General features: G+C 45.6%; 1 protein-coding gene and 1 long non-coding RNA gene across 4 annotated transcripts in view; both read right to left on the bottom strand.

Annotated features, from left to right (window-relative positions):
- Window positions 1-23,207, bottom strand: part of LOC142587287 (saccharopine dehydrogenase-like oxidoreductase) — a 277,502-nt gene that overhangs the window by 60,246 nt on the left and 194,049 nt on the right. For 2 of the 3 annotated variants that reach the window (XM_075698166.1, XM_075698165.1), the window contains exons 7-8: window positions 21,620-21,737; window positions 5,839-5,958 (exon numbers count right to left, since the gene is read on the bottom strand). In XM_075698166.1, the coding sequence (XP_075554281.1) occupies window positions 5,839-5,958; window positions 21,620-21,737 (238 nt within the window). The remainder of the gene's footprint in view (window positions 1-5,838; window positions 5,959-21,619; window positions 21,738-23,207) is intronic. The other variant, XM_075698167.1, reaches the window with a different exon arrangement.
- On the bottom strand, window positions 8,998-15,430 carry LOC142587290 (uncharacterized). Its single transcript, XR_012829435.1, has 2 exons — window positions 9,536-15,430; window positions 8,998-9,437 (listed from the first exon to the last, which is right to left on the bottom strand). It is a non-coding gene; the product is annotated as an uncharacterized LOC142587290 (long non-coding RNA).

The raw sequence follows: 23,207 nt of genomic DNA, 5'->3' as shown, positions 1-23,207 counted from the left end.
CCCCCCCCCCATTTCTTTTTCGTGATTTCAACTAAGATGTCATTAACGCGTTTGTTCCCTCACCCAATCTGCTCTTTTCTTATCCCTTAACGTTACGCCCATCATTCTTCTTTCCATAGCTCGTTGCGTCGTCCTCAATTTGAGCAGAACCCTTTTCGTAGGCCTCCAGGTTTCTGCCCTGTAGGTGAATACTGGTAAGACACAGCTATTATACACTTTTCTCTTGAGGGATAATGGCAACCTGCTGTTCATGATCTGAGAATGCCTGCCAAACGCACCCCAGCCCATTCTTATTCTTCTGATTATTTCCGTCTCATGATCCAGATCCGGCGTCACTACCTGCCCTAAGTAGATGTATTCCCTTACCACTTCCAATGCCTCGCTACCTATTGTAAGTTGCTGTTCTCTTCCGAGACAGTTAAACATTACTTGCTAGTATGCGGAACATAAATCCAGCGATGAAAAGCACTCAGCTCCCTGCAAACAGTCGAGGGCGTCGTCGATGCGCGGTAACGGGTAAACGTCCTTGCACATTACCTTGTTCAAACGTCGGTAGTCGCCGCAGAATCGAATAGAACCATCCTTTTTCTTAACGAGGACGACTGGTGACGCCCAGGGACTCTTGGAAGGCTGCACAACGCCACGCTTGAGCATGTCAGCAACCTGGTGGTCATTGACACAGCGCTGAGGCGGATACTCGGTAAGGGTGCTGCCATAAAGGTGCATGACTGCCGGTATCTATCTGGTGAAAAATGGTTGATGTGTGGCCCAAACAGGAAGCATGGCTGTCTAAAGAAGCGCTGAACCTGTGCAGGAGAGCAATAAGCTGGCTTCGTTCTGAAGGTGACATGCCATCGTCGATGGAGCAGTGGAAAGCGTCGAGGAGTGACTGATCAACCGAAGGGTCACAAGTAAGCGCGCCAAGGTCCGCAGAAGTAGAAACGGCAGGAGCGTCAAATATGCAAAAGGTGTCGACCGGTTGAACAAGGCCTAGGCATTTGCCATGAAATAAAGCTAAAGGGCAGGCCGTGGGACACGACACAGGCACAAGCAGGGAAGAGCGTGGAGGGATGGCATTGTCTTCGGACACAAACAGCTTAACACTAGAAGGGTCATTTTCGATAGTCTTAAGGTCGGGAAGTGCAGAAAGTTCGAGTTCGGTGTGACAACAGTCAATAACGGCGTTATTATTTGCAAGGAAGTCTCAGCCTAATATAATGTCATGGGAAAACGAGGGCAGCACAACAAATTCGATGGTATACAGTAGACTTTGAATGAAGACGCGAGCAGTACAGGCAGCGAGAGGCGTCATATTTTGAGCGTTCGCGGTTCAAAGGGAGAAGTCGGAGAGAGGCGTCAAAACGTTGCGTAGTGTGCGGCAGAGTTCGGCGGAAATTACGGATACGGCGGCTCCTGTATCTACAAGTGTCAGGACGTCGATTCCTTCGACAGAGACTTCAATTACGTTAGAGGGACGAGGACTTGGGTATTGCGACGTGGACACAGTTCGTGCCTCGGGAACTGCGGCCGTCAGTTTTCCTGCTCGGTGGACACGAGACGACGCCGCATCGGAGAAAGCAAGCGACGACGGGGAGACGGTGAGCAGCAGGTAGACGCAGTTGGGCGGTTAGGGGAAAAGGAAGAGGTAGGAAGGCTGGAAGGCGAAGAGGAAAACGGAGCGGGGAAAGGTGGCGCTCGCCGGACGTATTGAAGAGGAAGCATACAACAACGACAATGGCGCGCCACATGACCAGCACCACCCCAAGCAAAACATATTGGGCGGTCATCAAAGGTGCGCCACTGGTGGGGGTAAGGTCCGAGTCGTGGTTGAGGATTCGGAAAATGCTGTCGGTCGGGTAGCGGCATAAGAGGAAAATGCCGTCGGTAGTGAAGCGGCATAGATGGCGGCAAAAATGTTGGTGGTCGATGCATAGAGGGCGGCAAGAGCATTTGTGGATGAGATCAGGAAACTGCTTCAGCGTAAGTGAGAGGTGCCGTGACTGGTGTCTGCTCAGTGGCTGGAGGAACGGCTTGAGATACTTGCTCTTGAATTAAGTCGCGGATCGTAGGATGCAAAGCAGGTGGTGGTTCCTGGGCAGAAGATATCAAAGATAGCTGGCGGGCGACCTCTGCGCGAACGAATTCCTGAATTTTCTTGAACAGAGCAGCATGGTTGTCAACTGCAAGGCTTGACAGAGAGTTGGCGGGCGGGGTGGGACGTTGGGTGTGAAGCCGTTGCCTGCGCAACTCGTCGTAACTCTGGCACAATTCTATCACTTCAGCGACAGTGTGAGGACTCTTCGATAATAACATTTGAAACGCGTCGTCCTGAATACCCTTCATTATATGTTTGATCTTCTCCTCTGACATCGACGCATTCACCCGTTTGCAAAGGTCAACAATGTCTTCAATGTAGCTTGTGAAGTTCTCTCCGGCCTCTTGGGATCGTGTGCGCAAACGTTGTTCTGCACGAAGCTTTCTTACTGCTGGCCGACCGAAAACTTGGGTAAAGTTGGTCTTGAAGACCAACCATGAAGTGAGGTCGGCTTCATGGTTTAGAAACCATAGTTTCGCAAAGTCCGTAAGATAGAATGCGACGTTTCTTAATTTGGTAACATCGTCCCACTGGTTATGGGCACTCACTCGCTCATAAGACGTGATCCAATCTTCAACGTCTTTGTCATCTGTGCCGGAGAAGATAGGGGTATCTCGTTGACGCAAGGCACTGGCACAAACCAAGGTGGCCGGCGCCGTTGGAGGAGCTGGAGGTATGCGTGTGTCGCCGGGCATGATGGGAGGTAGAGTGCGACTCCGAGTTCCAGGGTGGTTGAAACCCAGCACCTCCACCACCTGCTAAGAGATTTATTAGCAACGGGCACGAACGGGTAGCAGTCACAAGCGTATTCGGCGAAGGACAGCAACCACGAGCTTATGCCGGTAGCGATGGTGCTGTGGCGCAGGCAGGCTACTCTTCTTCGTTACACAACATTTGCAGCTTCATCTCAAGTGGCACAGCTTTGTGCTTTGTTGGTGCCATCATCTGTAAACTGGGCTTTCTGCTGCTTCGGAGCTGGTTCTGTGGCACATTTCTGCGCTCACAGAGAGAGAAACTGTAGAAAGCACGAGTGCTACCGTGCCACTTCGCTTTTCCCCTTTCACTTCTTTCTCTCTCTTCTCTGGACGTGTATGGCGCATGGTCAAAGGCAACATGGATGCAAAGCAGCTGGTGCCCATCATGTGGAGCAGCGCACCAACTCGCGATGCTCTTTGTGGTTTTCACAAGCGATGCGCAGGTGGGACGCGCGGTGCAGTAATAGGGGCAGATACGAACTCACGTAGGCAAACTTTTTGCCGTCTCAGCATCTACATAAACTCAGCAACACAAATGTCAAGCTCAGTCTGCATAGAAAACACCGTCCAGAAGGCAAAATTTTTATTGTTCTATCCGATATGCGGCCATAACATATTGCAATATATGTTTTTTTTTCTTCTCATAGCTCTAATGCACAAGTTGATAGCCTTAAGCCGACTCATTGTTGTAACCAATATAGAGTAAAAGCTCAATAATTTGAACTCAGTCCATTCGAAATTTCGGTTAATTAAAAAAACTTGAGCAATCACATCATTTTCAGTGCAAATTCATTGGAAAATTTGAGTAGCCCGAGCGGCTCTATCTGGATAATTCGTAGATTCCAGCTGGCAGCAACGTGCAACTCTTAGGTTAGGGTGCTACATACAGTTGCTGACCAATTTCTGGACCTCGCGAATACCAAAAAATAGTCCAAAAAACCTGTTCAGTCAAAAAAAAGCTTAGAGTGACTTTAAAAAATCACTAATAATTCCCTGCCTCATGCTATGCTGGGAGGTGATCAGACTTGCTTGGATTTGCACAAGAGTGACATCTTCTCCATATACAGTATGACAAGAGTGTCGCCGTGTTGGCGATCTCTGCCATCGGAGTTTGCCATTGAGATCACAGAAACGAGCTTCGCACCACTTGGCTCTCGCGAAGGAACAGGAGGTGGCCCCGAGCACACAAATGTGAAGCCACATGAACACTCACAAAGATGCAACAACGTCTCCGAGACACACCTGTTCTGTGGACAGACTACGTGCAAAATGGCAACCAAATTTTTAGGGGGGGAGGGAACAGATCTTGCATTAAATGACTATGACACTATGACGATAGTGCTGACCAAAAAAAGAAAGAAAAAAGAAAAGGTGCTGTCGCCTGGAGTGTTTTGTCAGCCATGGAAGAGGGGGTATGACCTCCGAGACCGGAGAATGGCACTCACTACCTTTTATAGCACGCTCCTCCCAATCTTGAAGGCTATTGAGTGGGACACTAAAAGCCAAGCCAGCAAAAAAACCAACATGGTGGCCTCCAAGAACACGTAGCGTGGCTCAGAACGAGCAATTTAATCCAGAAAATCTAACTTTGGGCCTCAATTCGTCCGCGAAATCGGCTATGTAAATGCATTAGCTCAATGGGAACCCTGACAGTGCATTTATGAAGTCCGGAATATCCATAGAGTGCGAACGATTGGAGTTAAACGCCCGCTTTAGCTGTGGTTATCGATTCCGTGAACACTGTTTGCCATGTCTGTCCGCAGCTTTCTTGAGTGCAGCGGTGGTAATCTCTGTGTGCTACGTGCTGCAAGCCAGCTGGAGAATGTGGCATTTGGGGTGGCAAACTGCCACGCCAAGCAATCCAATGTCAATGATCACTTCCGAGTAATCTTTCTTAGACATGGAAAATAAAGGCGATTTCTTTTTGCAGCGACTACTTGCTTACTTGCTTTTTTTTCGTTTTGGTTCATTCGAAAATATGCTTAATTCGAAGAATTTTCGTGGCCTGGCTGCCTTCAAATTATCTAGGTTTTACTGTATCGCGATACACGGTATTGTGATAAGTGGACTACACTGTACACATTTATTTATTTGGGGATGTGCAAAATGAATGATGCCATTTACTGCTCTGTAAGGGGCTGGACTTTCTCTTTTCGTTTTTTTAATGTGGACCCGCGGGTTTGAGCCATACCTAAGTAAAAAACAAATAAATTTTTGCCTTTGTTGAAAAACAGATGTGCTGGCTGCCATGTACGAAAATTTTGGAAAGACTTTAGTTTAGCTTCATTTGCTGCCCCATTCATAATAGCTGGCAGGTTGCGGCTGGAGCCGCTGCAATGTGGTTCCCAGCAAGCATTCGACAAAGTGAAGTTGTCCTGGCATGTGACCTCAGCACTTGCACAATGGAAAAACAAATTGCATCAAAATGTGAACGAAATGTTGCGATCAATAATACCCGCACACTTTTTTAGACAATAAGGGAGTGACAATGTACGCATAAAGCATGGAAAGCCCGAGTGTGCAGTGTGTGCAGTGGCAGTAACTGTCTACAAAAGACTGCACAGGCAGAAAGCATGATGGCACAAGCCATGGGGTGCCAAGGAATTAATTTCGTGACAAGGCGAAGTGGTTAAGCCAACAGAGTTCCAGCCAAAATACTATCAACTTCAGATGCAGCTAAAGAGGTGACCAATGAAGAGAGTGGAGATATACCATTGTGCGAGCACAGTTGACAAGGCGCATAACAGAAGCGGAGGTTTGAAAGGGACACTCCTTGGCGGTAACTTGCCAAGGCATTGTCATAAAAAAAAAAAAAAAACTTGCACGCATGCGCACAAGTGCGCACGCACGCACACACACACACACATACACACAGGTGATGGTTGAAGAAAAATGTGCACTCACCAAGGAAAAAAATGAAAGCAAAAGGTTTTTTGGCATTTCGATGCCCAATACAAGTGCCTTGTTCGCCGTATCCAGCATGCTCACCTTCTCGAGCAACCAGCGGCCACAGCTGCACATACTCAGCAGGCCAAACACGGCTGCAACAATGACAAGCCCCACACCAGAAAAAAATCCTGGAACCCGCAGATACGTCTGGATTTGAACCTGCACAGAACACAATATGGAGACTGTGTGCTATGTTCCGAGCACAAAGAAGCTTCAGTGCAACCAATTCCAAACTATGGCTGCTGAACACTCATGCCAGACAGAAACTTGGGCCAGCTGGTGCAGCCTGCTATATGTAGTAAGACCTGCATTTTTTTCTCGTAATCGTGGCAGGATGCACCTCATACACGAGTTGGGCATGAAACTACCCATTAAAAGCACAGGCGATGTCGCAAATGAAGTACAAGATAATGCTAACACTGGCTGCATACATATTTATTCAAGACAACAAGCAATGAGCAAGGTTTTATCGCTCTAAATGTTTGTCCAAGTCTTCACGAGAGCTGACTATGCGTCATCGGCACATTTTCAAAAATGGTCATCCTTGGTTCTGTCCATGCCGTGGGAAATTCTACCAACTATGAAACTTTTAGCAGCAGTATCAACCCCACGCCATATGGTCAAGTTTCAATCTATGGTGAAACCCTTTATGTGAAGCATCTTCCATTTCGGTCAGCATAGGGGATTGCATGCTAAAACCACATCAGGGTGTCTACCAAGTTGACATTTCCAAATTCCCTGAGTTTTCCAGGTTTTCCCTGAGTGCCTTTGCCCATTTCTCTGAGTGATGCAGAGCTATGTTCTATGTCAAGACGGGCTGAAACCATATTGCCTGGTGCTGTCACTCTCGAGTAGGCACACGAAAAAAATTTAAAAGCGACTTAATCCAATTTGAATACTAAGGAGCAGTGTTTATGTTATTGAAAAAGAGAATAGAAGGCAGGGGTTAGTAAAATGCACAGCAAATAAAGTTTCGAAAAAAATTGCAAAGTCGGACATTCACAAATACGAATAAAAAGGAGATGCACATAGAAGTAAATATATTCGAAGATGAGCTATTTCTATCAACTGACAGCAAGCTCAGTGGTATGAGGCCCGAACTCTGTCACAATTGAGATTCTCTCTCAACCGCTCGTAAGTCAACCTCAACTGTCCTGGCATACTCTCAGCCCGTGCACGACGCCTGAGTGTTGTGTTTCACTGCTTTAAAGAGTTTATTTTGGTTTGGATGCGGGACACCTGCATCTCGGCATCAGCCAAAACTTTGTTTTTTGAGCTCAAGCTCCTTCAAAATGGCGGCAGCAAGCTTCCTTTCCTGTTTATTCCTCAATGCGTACATCATTTCTGTTCTTGTCCTCCTTCTGCCACTTGTTCGCCCCAAGGACCATTTGAAGCATCTTGGTCAGTTGCACAGTCCACGGCCAATTTTTAGAACTCCCTAGGGGTCGCGAAAACGTTCGAAAAATCGGCCAGTTGGAAAAAAGTAAATACGTGTCATTTACTGCCCTTAGGGGCTCAAACCGCCACAGGCACGATCGAAAACGCTCTGAAGGCCTGTCGGTACACATATTAGACATATCGGCGCTCGTACTGTGACAGGAAATACCGGGTGCACGTGTGTATAATTAAGGAATACATACTGTTTTCCGTGGCAATAGCCCCTTCCCACGCTTGTTATGCTTCACTGCAATACTTTTGCGTATGCTTCACCATGTAACATTTCTGTGCAGAGGCGAAGCTGACTTTCGGGAACCGGCATTATACAACGCACCGTGTTTTCTAAGTTTCTAAGCCAATCGCGAGGACCACAAAAGCGGTGTCCGTGCCATTGCTGACAGCAGCCAATTCTTTCAATAAAAACTCGGCACCCAACGGCAAGAAGCTTCATAGCGAACGTCGAAGCAGCTAGGCCTAGCGTTGCCGCAGTGGTGGCAACGGCTGCCAGCGGATCTGCGTGCGAGAGTGCCGGTTCGAGGTGGCGAAGTAATCAAAACGGCAGCGGTGGTGCCTTTGATTATTGCCGTTTCGGGCCTGCGGTCACGGCAAAACGTCCGGAAAATCGGACGGCGAAGGGTTCTTGCGTCCGAAATTTCACACATTCTGATACGTTGACTCTATGGGATACGTGGCGGTGCCGCGAAGCCGTCCAAATTATCGGGAATCCGGAAAGTCGGTCGTTGACTGCACACTGGCAACTCATCCAGCCGACGACAGGGCGTCAAAGACGATTCATTGCGATTCCTGTCTGTTGCTCGAGCCAGCATTACCGCGACTTTCGACCCTTCCAATAATATTGCCGCTAATTTTCCAGAGGCCCAAATTCCCTGAGTTTTCCCTGACTTTTTCCAGACTACTCAAAATCCCTGAGAATTCCCGGTTTTCCCGGGTGGTAGACACCCTGCACATGTAGCATTACATATAGTATGTAACGAGATGTAACAAAAACATGTAATACATTAATGTCGGCTATATTTTGCAATCGTGCTGCCCACATGCCTTACTTTGGTATCACTGTAGTGGAGAAAGAAGGCATTACTCGATTGAGCTGTTGTCATGCCATGCATTTAGCCTCTCAATCGGCGTTTAGAGAGGCATAGCTCAGCAATGCGTTTGTCAGTTCGAGTGTGAGTGGTCACATTTGAGAGAACTCACTCAGTATATAGGTATACAGTTGAACCCATTTATAACAAGTTCTGCGAAAAGTGATAGTTGTATTAGTAGTTGGTTATAAGTGGAAACAAGCTAAAATTAATAACAGTGAAGATCATGGCAGCAGTTACAATTTGACATTACTTGGGTACAAAAATTGCAATTTTAGTACCTTACTTTTTGTTTCCGGCACTTTACCCCATCTAGCTAACCGTTTCCGTTAAAAACATCACCTAAAGAATGAAATGTGGTGTGGCTTTCAAGATGGTGCAAGGCCGGTTCTGATCACCTGTCATTATTAAACTAAGAACGCAGCAGGCACCATTTTTTCTTAGAGAGCTTGTTATATATTTTACTATCAGCAGGACACAAGTGTATTCTGGATATGATATCGAATTGTTCCAGTTCACTGGAAGTGGAAACTGCTGCGGCATGCTGGCATTTTGCAAAGGTCTTACCATTACTGCTGCAGCATCAGTAGCATGCGCACCTAGAGGTGTGAACTTAAATGATTTCTAAGTGGCTTGAAAAAGTACGAAGTTCGAAAGCTATATAACACCATCGCAATGTTTATTGGCAATGACGTAAACAAGGTGTACGAACTGCAATCTCTCGAGAATTACATAGCAACATCCGCCGGCCCTAAACGAGAGTGCGACTATCGTGACCTCCCGATATTGCCCATGGTGCCGCATGGGGAACTGCGCAAAAACTTAGTGCGGCCGCCGTGGCCTTCGCGATCACACCGGCGCATGCACTGATAGCACAGTTTTATTGCCCAGAAACTTTTGCTTAGGTTAAATGCACAACAAACAGGTCACAGCAGTCCAGGAAGATTTTCTGAGAGTTCTCCAGCATGGTCAGCAGCCGTAAATGGCACATTGCGTTCAACGATCAACGCAGCAGAGGGTATTCAGCTCATCGAGGTCCGTTGATCGGCAGCAGCACCCTCCAGGCTTCTCGTTTGAGTCCAGTGTTCTCTCCGAGACCTTGTGTTTTTTCGCGCCCATGCAGATGCAATAAAATGTTCCAGTGACCAGCGTGCAAAATTTTGACATCGGAGCAGCACAAACTACAAAATGCCAACCTTTAGACTTTGTGCGACTTCTGGATGAATGGAAAGTCGGCCGAATAACAGGGGAAAAATGCTTGAAAGTACTGCACCCCAGCATCACTTAAGCTGCTTGTACAAGATCATGTGCCACAGCTCTGGCAGAACCGCATGAGATACAGGAACAAGAAGGCTAGCAAAGGTGAGCACCTACGTTTCCACAAACGATCGTTGGTTTTGGATTTGTATACCAGCCAACAAATTCCCTGTTGCCAACATAGCGCCGTGAATAGGTGAGATCCAGCAGCTATAGCGACTACATAAACCAACGCCCATTGTTTTCGCAAGTTCTCAACACGGAACATGAAAAATCATAAAAATATAGGTGGCCATACGGTACTTGTAAAAATGTGCGGGAAATCAGGCACCTTATGATAAAATTGTAAAACTTCGTACATATGCGTCAGGGTTCCCATAGAGCCAATGCATTTTTGCAACTGATTTTTCCAACAAATTTAGGCCCCAAAGTTTGATTTTGCGGACCGAATCGTTCGTTCCAAGCATGAGAAACTATGTTCCAAGCCATGCTACCCGATCTTGGAGGCCACCATGTTGGATTTTCCCCTGACTTGGCCAGGCTTCACTTCCAGTGACCCACTCTGGCCTCCAAGATTGGGAGGCACATGCCATCAATAGAGTGTGCCCGCCATCCTCCTGTCTTGGAGGCCATGCCTGATCTTTCTTGGCTGACAAAACGCTTCAGGGGATGCCACTTTTTTGAACGCAGCTCTTAGCTCTTTCCCTACTATAAGGAAAATAGGCTTCTTTGTAGCTAACACCAGATTTCTTTTTTTTTTCTGAAGGAAATACTGCTTTCAGTATTTTATGTAATACATAAACGAAAAGCAGAATAAATGCACTTTTTAGGCATAAATGTTTTATTAACGAGATGCATGTCATAAATAATGATATAAGTTGCCAGAATCAAGATTATGGGATAAGATTGAACAAAGTATGTAAAGACATGTTTGTATCTACTAAAAAAAACATACAGCAAAAATTAAGAAATACAAAAAATGCATTGCCATCTAATAGGCACTACCTAGAAAAAAAAATTTTACTCATGAGGAATTCCACTACAAAAATTTAACTGCAAGCACTACAGTTGGGCGTGCCAGGCTGCAGCCACCGATGTACCAAACTGGTTTGCATCGTCATCGCCCTGTGAAAGTCCGATGAAAATACAGTATCTTCAGACTTGCTGCTGCTCGATCCATAAATAATATCAGCCACAGATGCAGCAGAATCACGAGATCTGCGACCTCTTGAAGCCGCGCCACGCTCTCGCAGGCGGCCTTTTTGCAAGGTATCTGTATAGTGCAACAAAACAAGGACACAGAAGAAACGAAGACGAAGACAAGCGCTATCTTTGCTTTCTACTTTGATGAAAGCAAAAATGCAGAAAGGTGAACAGTTAAGAAAACCGAAATATAGTTCTTTTCCTTCATGTCCGATGGTGCAGTATGCCCGTGAGTGGCACGGAAGGTCTCGAAAGTGGTGTTTCAAACAATTCATAGCAGGCGGCCATTTTTGATTTTTACTTTGACAATCGCAAAACTTCCAAGTGCGTTTGAAAATGTCCACTTGGTAGGAAAAGGGGGAACGGTTAAGAAAACAAAAATATAGCTATCTTCCTTCACGTCCAATAGCACAGTGTGTCTGTGAGTGGCACGAAAGATTTTGAAAGCAGCATTTCAAGCCTTTGCTGGTGGGTAAACGATGCCCAATGGCCCCATACAGAAAGAATTAGGCGCCCACTTCTGCGTGTCGGCAGGCATCCTCATACCTCGGCAACCCTTGTGAACGAGCACAGCGAAGGATGAAAGAGCATATGCGGAAAGCAGCGGCAGATTAAAGACAGCGACACCAAAGAGAGTGGGAGGAGGATACAGCGGAACCATGAGGTGGAAAGCAGAGGAGGAGGCTACGGCAAAAGTGTGAGAAGTGTAGCGCTGCACAAGATGGCTTCTGTGGCAACAAAGGCTATGAGATGGCATGACAGTAGCAAGCATCAGACATGCAGCACGAGACAGATTGCAACGTGCCGCACGAGACAGATTGTATGCATCAGCCAATATATCACAATATAAAATTATGGAGTTTTACGTGCCAAAACCATGATCTGATTATGAGGCAGGCTGTAGTGGGGGACTAAGGATTGATTTTGACCACTTGGGATTCTTTAATGTGCACCTAAATATAGGTCATCATCATCAGCAGCAGCCTGGTTACGCCCACTGCAGGGCAAAGGCCTCTCCCATACTTCTCCAACTACCCCGGTCGTGTACTAATTGTGGCCATGTTGTCTCTGCAAACTTTTTAATCTCATCCGCCCACCTCACTTTCTGCCGTCCCCTGCTATGCTTCCCTTCCCTTGGAATCCAGTTTGTAACCCTTAATGACCATCGGTTATCTTCCGTCCACATTACATGTCCTGCCCATGCCCATTTCTTTTTCATGATTTCAACTAGGATGTCATTAAATCACATTTGTTCCCTCACCCCAATCTGCTCTTTTCTTATCCCTTAACATTACACCTATCATTCTTCTTTCCATAGCTTGCTGCATCGTCCTCAATTTAAGTAGAACCCTCTTAGTAAGCCTCCAGGTTTCCGCCCCGTACGTGAGTACTGGTAAGACACAGCTGTTATAAACTTTTCTCTTGAGGGATAATGGCAACCTGCTGTTCATGATCTGAGAATGCCTGCCGAACGCACCCCAGCCCATTCTTATTCTTCTGATTATTTCAGTCTCATGATCCGGATCGGCGGTCACTACCTGTCCTAAGTAGATGTATTCCTTTACCACTTCCAGGGCCTCGCTACCTATCGTAAACTGCTGTTCTCTTCTGAGACTGTTAAACATCACTTTAGTTATCTGCAGATAAATTTTTAGACCCACCCTTCTGCATTGCCTCTCCAGATCAGTGAGCATGCATTGCAATTGGTCCCCTCAGTTACTAAGCAAGGCAATATGATCAGCGAATCGCAAGTTACTAAGGTATTCTCCATTAACTCTTATCCCCAATCTTTCCCAATCCAGGTTTCTGAATACCTCCTGTAAACACGCTGTGAATAGCATTGGACAGATTGTATCTCCCTGCCTGATGCCTTTCTTTATTGTGATTTTGTTGCTTTCTTTATGTAGGACTACGGTGGCTGTAGAACCGCTATAGATATCTTTCAGAATTTTTACATACGGCTCGTCTACACCCTGATTTTGTAATGCCTCCATGACTGCTGAGGTTTCGACTGAATCAAACGCTTTCTCGTAATCAATGAAAGCTATATATAAGGGTTGGTTATATTCTGCACATTTCTCTATCACTTGATTGATAGTGTGAATATGGTCTATTGTTGAGTAGCCTTTACGGAATCCAGCTTGGTCCTTTGGTTGACAGAAGTCTAAGGTGTTCCTGATTCTACTTGCAATTACCTTAGTAAATACTTTGTAGGCAACGGAGAGTAAGCTGATCGGTTTATAATTTTTCAAGTCCTTGGCGTCTCCTTTCTTATGGATTAGGATTATGTCAGCGTTCTTCCAAGATTCCGGTATGCTCGAAGTCATGAGGCATTGCGTATAGAGGGCGGCCAGTTTTTCTAGAACAATCTGCCCACCATCCTTCAACAAATCTGCTATTACCTGATCTTCCCCAGCTGCCTTCCCCCTTTGCATAGCTCCCAAGGCTTTTTTTACTTCTTCAGGCGTTACTTGTGGGATTTCAAATTCCTCTAGAGTATTCTCTCTTCCATAAATGTCGTGGGTGCCTATGGTACTGTACAAATCTCTATAGAACTCCTCAGCTACTTGAACTATCTCATCCATATTAGTAATGATATTGTTGCAGGAAGAAAGCAGGCCCACGAGTGTAAAATAACGTATATTTACAACTGGCATATATAGCGTTCAGGCAACTGCCAGACTTCGTCTTCGTCTAGTCCAATTCAACTTCTTCGTTCCCTTCACCGTAACATCACCCTCCCGGTGGAGTAGCTCCGTCCCGGTGCAAGTTATAGAGCCTCACTTAATGGGGGGACATAGGGCTTAAGCCTGACGACGTGAACAACATCGCTGGTGACATTGCGAAGCACTGAAGGCTGACCAACCGGGGCGATTTCGTATGTCACGTCGGACAGTTGGCGTAAGATCTGGTACGGACCAGAATACCGGGAAAGTAGTTTTTTCGACAAGCCGACGCGACGTGAAGGCGTCCAGAGAAGGACAAAAGAACACGGTGAAAAATGGTAGTCTCGGTGCCGAAGGTCGTTGCGTCGCTTTTGAGAAGCTTGCGAGACTGTGAGGCGATGACGGGCGACATCTCGGGCCTGGGCGGCTAAGTCAATGGCATCGCGAGCGTAACCAGTGCTGGGTGATTGTACTGCGGAAGGTAGCAATGTGTCAAAGGGCAAGGTGGGGTCGTGGCCATACAAAAGGTAAAATGGTGAAAATCCGGCAGTGTCGTGACGGGACGAGTTGTATGCGAAAGTTATGTATGGTAAAGCAACGTCCCAGTCACGGCGATCGTCGGAAACGTACATGGCCAGCATTTCAGTTAGCGTGCGGTTGAGTCGTTCGGTGAGGCCGTTCGTTTGAGGATGGTACGGGGTAGCAATCTGGTGTTCTGTAGAGCAGGAGCGGAGCAGGTCATCGACGACCTTCGATAAAAAGTAGCGGCCGCGATCCGTCAGCAACTGGCGAGGGGCGCCGTGGTGCAGGATGACGTCGTATAGTAAGAAGTCGGCGACATCTGTAGCGCAGCTGGTTGGTAGCACTCGTGCGATGGCATATCTCGTGGCATAATCGGTTGCTACAGCAATCCATTTGTTGCCTTTGATAGAAATTGGAAAGGGGCCAAGGAGGTCTAGGCCCACACGAAAGAAAGGCTCTGTGGGGATATCAATTGGCTGAAGCAAACCAGCAGGAGGCGTAGCAGGCGTCTTCCAGGGCTGACACAGGTCGCAAGAAGCGACATAACGGCGCACAGAGCGATAAATGCCGGGTCAGAAGAAGCGGTGCCGCAGGCGGTTGTATGTACGAGTGATGCCCAGATGTCCAGCAGTAGTAGCGTCGTGAAGTTGCTGGAGCATGGCTAGTCGAAGGTGCTTGGGAACGACTAGGAGGAGCTCCGGGCCGTCAGGACGAACGCTACAACGGTATAAAGTTCCATCGCGTAAGGTGAACATCTGGAGGGACGGGTCATTGGGCGAGGAGCTTAGGTGTTCGATAAGTCTTCGAATAACAGGATCTTTGCGCTGCTCATCGCCAATATGGAGGAAGCCGGAGATGGATAGAACACTGATGTCCGAGTCTGCATCGTTATCGTCCGGTTGATCCACGGGATTGTGGGACAGGCAGTCAGCGTCTTTATGCAGGCGCCCTGACTTATACATAATAGAAAATGTATATTCTTGTAGACGCAATGCTGAACGTGCAAGGCGTCCAGTAGGGTCCTTCAATGAGGAGAGCCAGCAGAAGGCGTGATGATTGGTTACGACGCAGAAGCTCCAACCGAAAAGGTATGGTCGAAATTTCGTGACCGCCCATACGAGCGCGAGACATTCTCTCTCAGTAGTGGAGTAATTTCACTCGGGTGTGGAAAGAAGGCGGCTAGCGTAAGCAATGACACGGTCTTGGCCCTGTTGACGCTGAGCAAGGACAGCGCCGATGCCATGACCAGTTGCGTCAGTTCGTACTTCAGTGGGCGCAGAAGGGTCAAAGTCCATGTTGCAGGAAGAAAGCAGGCCCACGAGTGTAAAATAACGTATATTTATAACTGGCGTATATGGTGTTCAGGCAACTGCCAAACTTTGTCTTCGTCTAGTCCAATTCAACTTCTTCGTTTCCTTCACCGTAACATCATTGCCGGCTTTATCTCTTCTTTATCTCTTAACGCATACATCTGATTCTTGCCTATTCCTAGTTTCTTCTTCACTGTTTTTAGGCTTCCTTCGTTCCTGAGAGCATGTTAAATTCTATCCATATTATACTTCCTTATGTCAGCTGCCTTATGCTTGTTGATTAACTTCGAAAGTTCTGCCAGTTCAATTCTACCTGTAAGGTTAGAGGCTTTCATACATTGGCGTTTCTTGATCAGATCTTTCGTCTCCTGCGTTAGCTTACTGGCATCCTGTCTAACGGAGTTACCACCGACTTCTATTGCACACTCCTTAATAATGCCCAGAAGATTGTCGTTCATATCTCCAACACTAAGGTCCTCTTCCTGAGTTAAAGCCGAATACCTGTTCTGTAGCTTCATCCGGAATTCTTCTATTTTCCCTCTTACCGCTAACTCATTGATCGGCTTCTTATGTAGCAGTTTCTTCCGTTCCCTCCTCAAGTCTAGGCTAATTCCGAGTTCTTACCATCCTATGGTCACTGCAACGCACTTTGCCGAGCATGTCCACATCTTATATTATGCCAGGGTTGGCGCAGAGTATAAAGTCTATTTCATTTCTAGTCTTGCCATTCGGGCTCCTCCACATCCACTTTCAGCTATCCCGCTTGCGGAAGAACGTATTCATTATCCGCATATTACTGTGTTCGGCAAAGTCTACTAATAACTCTCCCCTGCTATTCCTAGAGCCTATGCCATATTCCCCCACTGACTTGTCTCAAGCCTGCCTTTTGCCTACCTTGGCATTGAAGTCGTCCATCAGTACAGTGTATTTTGTTTTGACTTTACCCATTGCTGATTCGACGTCTTCATAGAAGCTTTCGACTTCTTGGTCATCATGACTGGATGTAGGGGCATACATGTGCACGACCTTCAATTTGTACCTCTTATTAAGTTTCGCAACAAGACCTGCCACCCTCTTGTTAATGCTATAAAATTCCTGTATCATCATCATCATCATCATCATCATCATCATCATCATCATCATCATCATCATCATCCTGGCTACGCCCACTGCAGGGCAAAGGCCTCTCCCATACTTCTCCAACTACCCACATCATGTACTAATTGTGGCCATCTCGTCCCTGCAAACTTCTTAATCTCATCTGCCCACCTAACTCTCTGCTGCCCCCTGCTATGCTTCCCTTCCCTTGGAATCCAGTCCATAGCCAATATGACCATCGGTTATCTTCCCTCCTGATTACATGTCCTGCCCATGCCCCCCCCCCATTTCTTTTTTTTTTTTTGATTTCAACTAAGATGTCATTAACTCGCGTTTGTTCCCTCACCCAATCTGCTCTTTTCTTATCTCTTAATGTTACACCCATCATTCCTCTTTCCATCCTTCCTGTATGTTACCAGCTATATTCTTATTAATCAGGAATCCGACTCCTAGTTCTCGTCTCTCCGCTAAGCCCCAGTAGCACAGGAGGTGCCTGCTTTTTAGCAGTGTATATGCTTCATTTGTCCTCCCAACTTCACTGAGCCCTATTATATCCCATTTACTGCCCTCTAATTCCTCCAATAGCACTGCTAGACTCGCCTCACTAGATAACATTCTAGCGTTAAACGTTGCCAGGTTCAGATTCCAATGGTGGCCTGTCCGGAACCAGGGATTCTTAGCACCCTCTGCTGCGTCGCAGGTCTGACCGCTGCCGTGGTCAGTTGCTTCACAGCTGCTGGGGACTGAGGGCCGGGGTTTGATTGTTGTAGTCATATAGGAGGTTGTGGCCAAGTACTGCACCAGGGTGGCCAATCCTGCTCTGGTGAGGGAGTGCGTTACCGGTTCTGGTCACCAGGATTAGTCTGCACTCCAGGTCTGTTTATGCAATTTTATCACCATGCGGATTTTTTCTATAATCCAGTGAAAAATTGCGCGGCACTGGGATTTGAATTGCGGTCCTCTTGCACGGGAGGCGGATGCTCTACCTCTACGCCGCCGCTGCACCGCTGCACTACAAATCTAAGTACACGGGTGTTTTTGCATTTCGCCCCCGTTGAAATGTGGCTGCAGTGGCCGCGATTTGATCCCGCAACCTCGTGCTTAGTGGCACAGCAAACCCACCAAGCAACCATGGTGGGTCAATATCGCAAAATCACATGAAAATGTGTATAGAGCGGGAGCTCAAATTTCGCATTAGGAAGTATGGCAATCGTCAGTGAACTTTTTCTTTTTTTGGTCAGCACTATCGTTGTAATCACTTGATGCCGAATCCATCTTTTTAGCTTCAGTCGCCTTTCTGTGCGTGGTGTGTCCACAGAGCAAGTATGTCTCAGAGACGTCGCATCTTTGTCGGTGTTTGTGCGGCTTTGCATTTGTGTGCTCGGGGCCACCTCTTGTGCCATCGCGAGAGCCAAGTGGTGCGAAGAAACATGGCTTGTTTCTCCGATCTCCATGGTTATCTCCATTTCGCTCTTGTTGACTGTACACACAGACTACGACACTTGCACAAATCCAAGCAAATCTGATTGCCTCCAAGCGTAGTATGTGGCAGGACATCATTAGAGATATGATGGCTATATATTATACTGTTGCTGACCAATTTGCCGAACCTCACAGGGACTGAAATATAGTCGGAAAAATCAATCCGAAAGATAGCCTAATATTTTTTTTTTAATTTTTTGGCTGAACAAATCTTTCGGATTGATTTTTCCGACTATATTTCAGTCCCTGTGAGGTTCGGCAAATTGGTCAGCAACAGTATAATATATAGCCATCATTACTATATTGGTGTAGAGCACTGCAACACGTTCTGGAGAAGCTGTGGGTTCAGCATTTAAAGACAGAGGTTTCCCTCCACTTTCATTTCCTTTTCTATTATCGAAATTCATCATCATCATCATCAGCCTGGTTAAGCCCGCTGCAGGGCCAAGGCCTCTCCCATACTTCTCCAACTACCCCGGTCACATACTAATTGTGGCCACGTTGTCCCTGCAAACTTCTTAATCTCATCCGCCCACCTAACTTTCTGCCGCCCTCTGCTACGCTTCCCTTCCCTTGGAATCCATTCCGTAACTCTCAATGACCATCGGTTATCTTCCCTCCTCATTACGTGTCCTGCCCATGCCCATTTCTTTTTCTTGATTTCAACTAAGATATCATTAACTGGCGTTTGTTCCCTTACCCAATCTGCTCTTTTCTTATCCCTTAACGTTACACCTATCATTCTTATTTCCATAGCTCGTTGCGTCGTCCTCAATTTGAGTAGAACCCTTTTCGTAAGCCTCCAGGTTTCCGCCCCGTACGTGAGTACTGGTAAGACACAGCTGTTATAAACTTTTCTCTTGAGGGATAATGGCAACCTGGTGTTCATGATCTGAGAATGCCTGCCGAACGCACCCCAGCCCATTCTTATTCTTCTGATTATTTCAGTCTCATGATCCGGATCCACAGTCACTACCTGTCTTAAGTAGATGTATTCCCTTACCACTTCCAATGCCTCACTACCTATCGTAAACTGCTGTTCTCTTCCGAGACTGTTAAACATTACTTTAGTTTTCTGCAGATTAATCTTTAGACCCACTCTTCGGCTTTGCCTCTCCAGGTCAGTCAGCATGCATTGCAGTTGGTCCGCTGAGTTACTAAGCAAGGCAATATCATCAGCGAATCGCAAGTTATTAAGGTATTCTCCATTAACATTTATCCCCAATTCTTCCCAATCCAGGTCTCTGAATACCTCCTGTAAACACGCAGTGAATAGCATTGGAGAGATTGTATCTCCCTGCCTGATGCCTTTCTTTATTGTGATTTTGTTGCTTTCTTTATGTAGGACTACGGTGGCTGTAGAACCGCTATAGATATCTTTCAGAATTTTTACATACGGCTCGTCTACACCCTGATTTTGTAATGCCTCCATGACTGCTGAGGTTTCGACTGAATCAAACGCTTTCTCGTAATCAATGAAAGCTATATATAAGGGTTGGTTATATTCCGCACATTTTTCTATCACCTGATTGATAGTGTAAACATGGTCTATTGTTGAGTAGCCTTTACGGAATCCTGCCTGGTCCTTTGGTTGAGAGAAGTCTAAGGTGTTCCTGATTCTATTTGCAATTACCTTAGTAAATACTTTGTAGGCAACGGACAGTAAACTGATCGGTCTATAATTTTTCAAGTCTGTGGCGTCCCCTTTCTTATGGATTAGAATTATGTCAGCGTTTTGCCAAGATTCCGGTACACTCGAAGTCATGAGGCACTGCGTATACAGGGTGGCCAGTTTCTCTAGAACAATCTGTCCACCATCCTTCAACAAATCTGTTGTTACCTGATCCTCCCCAGCTGCCTTCCCCCTTTGCATATCTCCCAAGGCTTTCTTTACTTCTTCCGGCGTTACCTTTGGGATTTCGAATTCCTCTGGACTAATTTCTCTTCCATTATCGTCGTGGGTGCCACTGGTACTGTATAAATCTCTATAGAACTCCTCAGCCACTTGAACTATCTCATCCATATTAGTAATGATATTGCCGGCTTTATCTCTTAACGTATACATCTGATTCTTGCCTATTCCTAGTTTCTTCTTCACTGTTTTTAGGCTTCCTCCGTTCCTGAGAGCATGTTCAATTCTATCCATATTATACTTCCTTATGTCAGCTGTCTTACGCTTGTTGATTAACTTCGAAAGTTCTGCCAGTTCTATTCTAGCTGTAGGGTTAACGGCTTTCATACATTGGCGTTTCTTGATCAGATCTTTCGTCTCCTGCGATATAGCTTACTGGTATCCTGTCTAACAGAGTTACCACCGACTTCTATTGCACACTCCTTAATGATGCCCACAAGGTTGTCGTTCATTGCTTCAACGCTAAGGTTCTCTTCCTGAGTTAAAGCCGAATACCTGTTGTGTAGCTTGATCTGGAATTCCTCTATTTTCCCTCTTACCGCTAACTCATTTATCGGCTTCTTATGTACCAGTTTCTTCCGTTCCCTCCTCAGGTCTAGGCTAATTCGAGTTCTTACCATCCTATGGTCACTGCAGCGCACCTTGCTGAGCACGTCCACATCTTGTATGATGCCAGGGTTAGCGCAGAGCATGAAGTCTATTTCATTTCTAGTCTCGCCGTTCAGGCTCGTCCATGTCCACTTTCGGCTATCCCGCTTCCGGAAGAAGGTATTCATTATCCGCATATTAAGAAAAAGTAAATCATGTCCCTCCACAATTATTAATTAGGGATTCTGTCTAGCTGAAGTCTCTGAAGAGGTGGTCTGTTGGAGCATTGGTGGCGTGAACACGAAATGTGTAGGCAATGCAGTCTTCCCTTATGTACGTAGCTGCCCCTGATGCCAGTCTTTCCCGACAAAGACCATAAAAATTGAGGACAAAAAAAGAAAGAGCAAGTTTACCTTATGCTCACTTGGCTTCAGGTCAGCTGCGTTTATTTGGCGGCTTCTTGTATTAATACCGAGTCTCTCAGTTCTCTGGATTCATTCAAGGTGCATGGCGCAAGAGGTGGAAGCAAAGTAGGACGGGACACAGGAAGGGTTCCAACTACCAACTGAAGCTTACTGCTTGAAATGTCTTCTTCAAACCCTCTTTTGAAGTTCTTAAGACACATCACTGTTAACAATAACAAACCTAGCACAACCTGCATAAAAACATCTTTGACATGTGAAGGAATGACATGTTTATCATTGAATGACAGCGATGCTTAGATAACACATCAAATCATATTTCCATGGCTTCATTGTCTTATTAATGCAACTAACAAAAATCAAGCCCCTCAGTTATCCATATTGTTTTCATCTATCAAAACTGCACTGTGTGGTGTAGAAGGACATCTATCACTTCGCTTCTCATTTTGTTCTATCATTTTCTAAATAAAGTTTGTTTTGGACTTACGGAATTCAATCCGTGCTTCTCACAAGCATGGTGACATTTATATATATTTGAATGAGCACAATACAAGGTTTAATCAGTGTGCTATGAGCAATGATGTTGAGTAGGCAGTTTTACTCTTTCCATCTTCCGTCTGTCTTTCCATTTATCTTTTGCGCCATAACCCTTAAAGGGACACTAAACCGCTCGTGTAGCCGGGGAGGTCCATCCAAATTAAGCGAGTCCAAACCCTTTCAGGAGCCCAATGCAAGGTTCTCTCAATGCTTGTTGCCAAGATGGCACTAATGCGCTAAAGTTTGCTGGCTAAAAGACTTCCCACCATGACTGTGCACTGACCGGCTTGGTGCCACAAAGCTGGTGTCGGAACATCTCGCTGTGGATCATGACAGACCGGTCACTTCCCAGGAATGGCAGGCACCACCCCTGGGCCACGTCACTCCAGAACAGGGCATTCCTGAAACACACCGGCCTCAAAACTTTAAGGATAATGCACGGCAATTTCACTTGGACTAAACTGATTAAAAACATTCTACGTCAAAAATTGGTTCATGATTTTGAATACTTATTTCTCAGTAAAGATTAATGAAAAGCTATCTGAGATAAGATACCACGCATTTTGGAGTTGAAAACACGCTCAAGATTTGACAAACGAAAAAAAGAAACTGGCATGTCTAAACCTACTAAAAGCATGCCTGTTTGTAGTACAAATGCCTATGCCCTAAAGATTTCCAACAGGTACTCTCATCATACATTATTGCAAACTTCTTTCTTCGTTTTTTCTTTCTCGGCTTACTCTTGGAATCTAAAAATTTCTCAAGTTATGCCCCATTTGTCTGCTTAGAAAATGTTTGTTTTTTCTCCGAGTTGTGCGCCAGTTCAGTTGTCAAATTGCACAGATTTTTGCATTTAAAGTCGTATATAGTGAAATGGTATTCGTGGCATCGCTTTAGACTTGATTAGGTCATATCTGTGTCATAGATGCCAATTTGTGCAAATTAATAACATTTCATTCCAAGTTCATCATCATCATCATCATCATCATCAGCCTGGTTACGCCCACTGCAGGGCAAAGGCCTCTCCCATACTTCTCCAAGTTAAAGCAGTCTATATATATATTGACGTTCCGCAGGGTAGCATCTTAGGCCCTCTTCTCTTTAATATCTTTATCAATGATATTGTTAATGTAGATTTCCACACCAAGTTAGTTTATATGCTGACGATGCAACCATGTTGTTTTCCTCAAGTAATGCTGTTACACTGCTTACAGTTGCGAATTGTGTGCTTAAAAAATTATATACTTGGTCTGTCGAAAATGGGCTGAAAATCAACACAGGAAAAACTAAAGCAATATTGTTTCATGCCAAGAATAAGAATGCTCTCCTGAAGGTTAACATTAAACTTGGCTCTTCAAAAATCATGCTCGTGAATTCCATTAAAACCTTAGGTGTTTTCTTTGATCATGACATGTCTTGGAACTGTCATACTAATTTTTTAACAAACAAGCTTTCTCAAATTTCAGGTCTTCTTTTCACTATTAAACAGATTCCAGAGAAGGTAAAAGTTCTGCTTTATAACTCTTTATTTTTTTGCCACCTAAATTACGGCTGCCTGGTTTGGGGCACAACATCTGCCACTAATATTAATTGTATTTTTCGTCTGCAAAAGAGAGCTATTCATGTTGTGTGCAAAGTGCCATTTGACTTTCCAACTAATTCATTATTTAAAAACCTAAAGATACTTAAAGCCCCTGATCTCTTCAATTTTCGCTTAGCGTTAACATATGGTAAGGAGTGCCAGAAAAACATTAACCACGCCAGGTCTATAGCCAACTTGACACCACATAGAAGGTATTATGCGACAAGATTTCTGGAATATGGGTTTGGGCCATACCCACGTACTAACTACGCAAAACAAAAGCTTTTAT

This window comes from Dermacentor variabilis, chromosome 7, assembly GCF_050947875.1.
Source record: "Dermacentor variabilis isolate Ectoservices chromosome 7, ASM5094787v1, whole genome shotgun sequence".
NCBI lineage: Eukaryota > Metazoa > Arthropoda > Arachnida > Ixodida > Ixodidae > Dermacentor > Dermacentor variabilis.
This window is presented reverse-complemented; position numbering and strand designations above follow the sequence as displayed.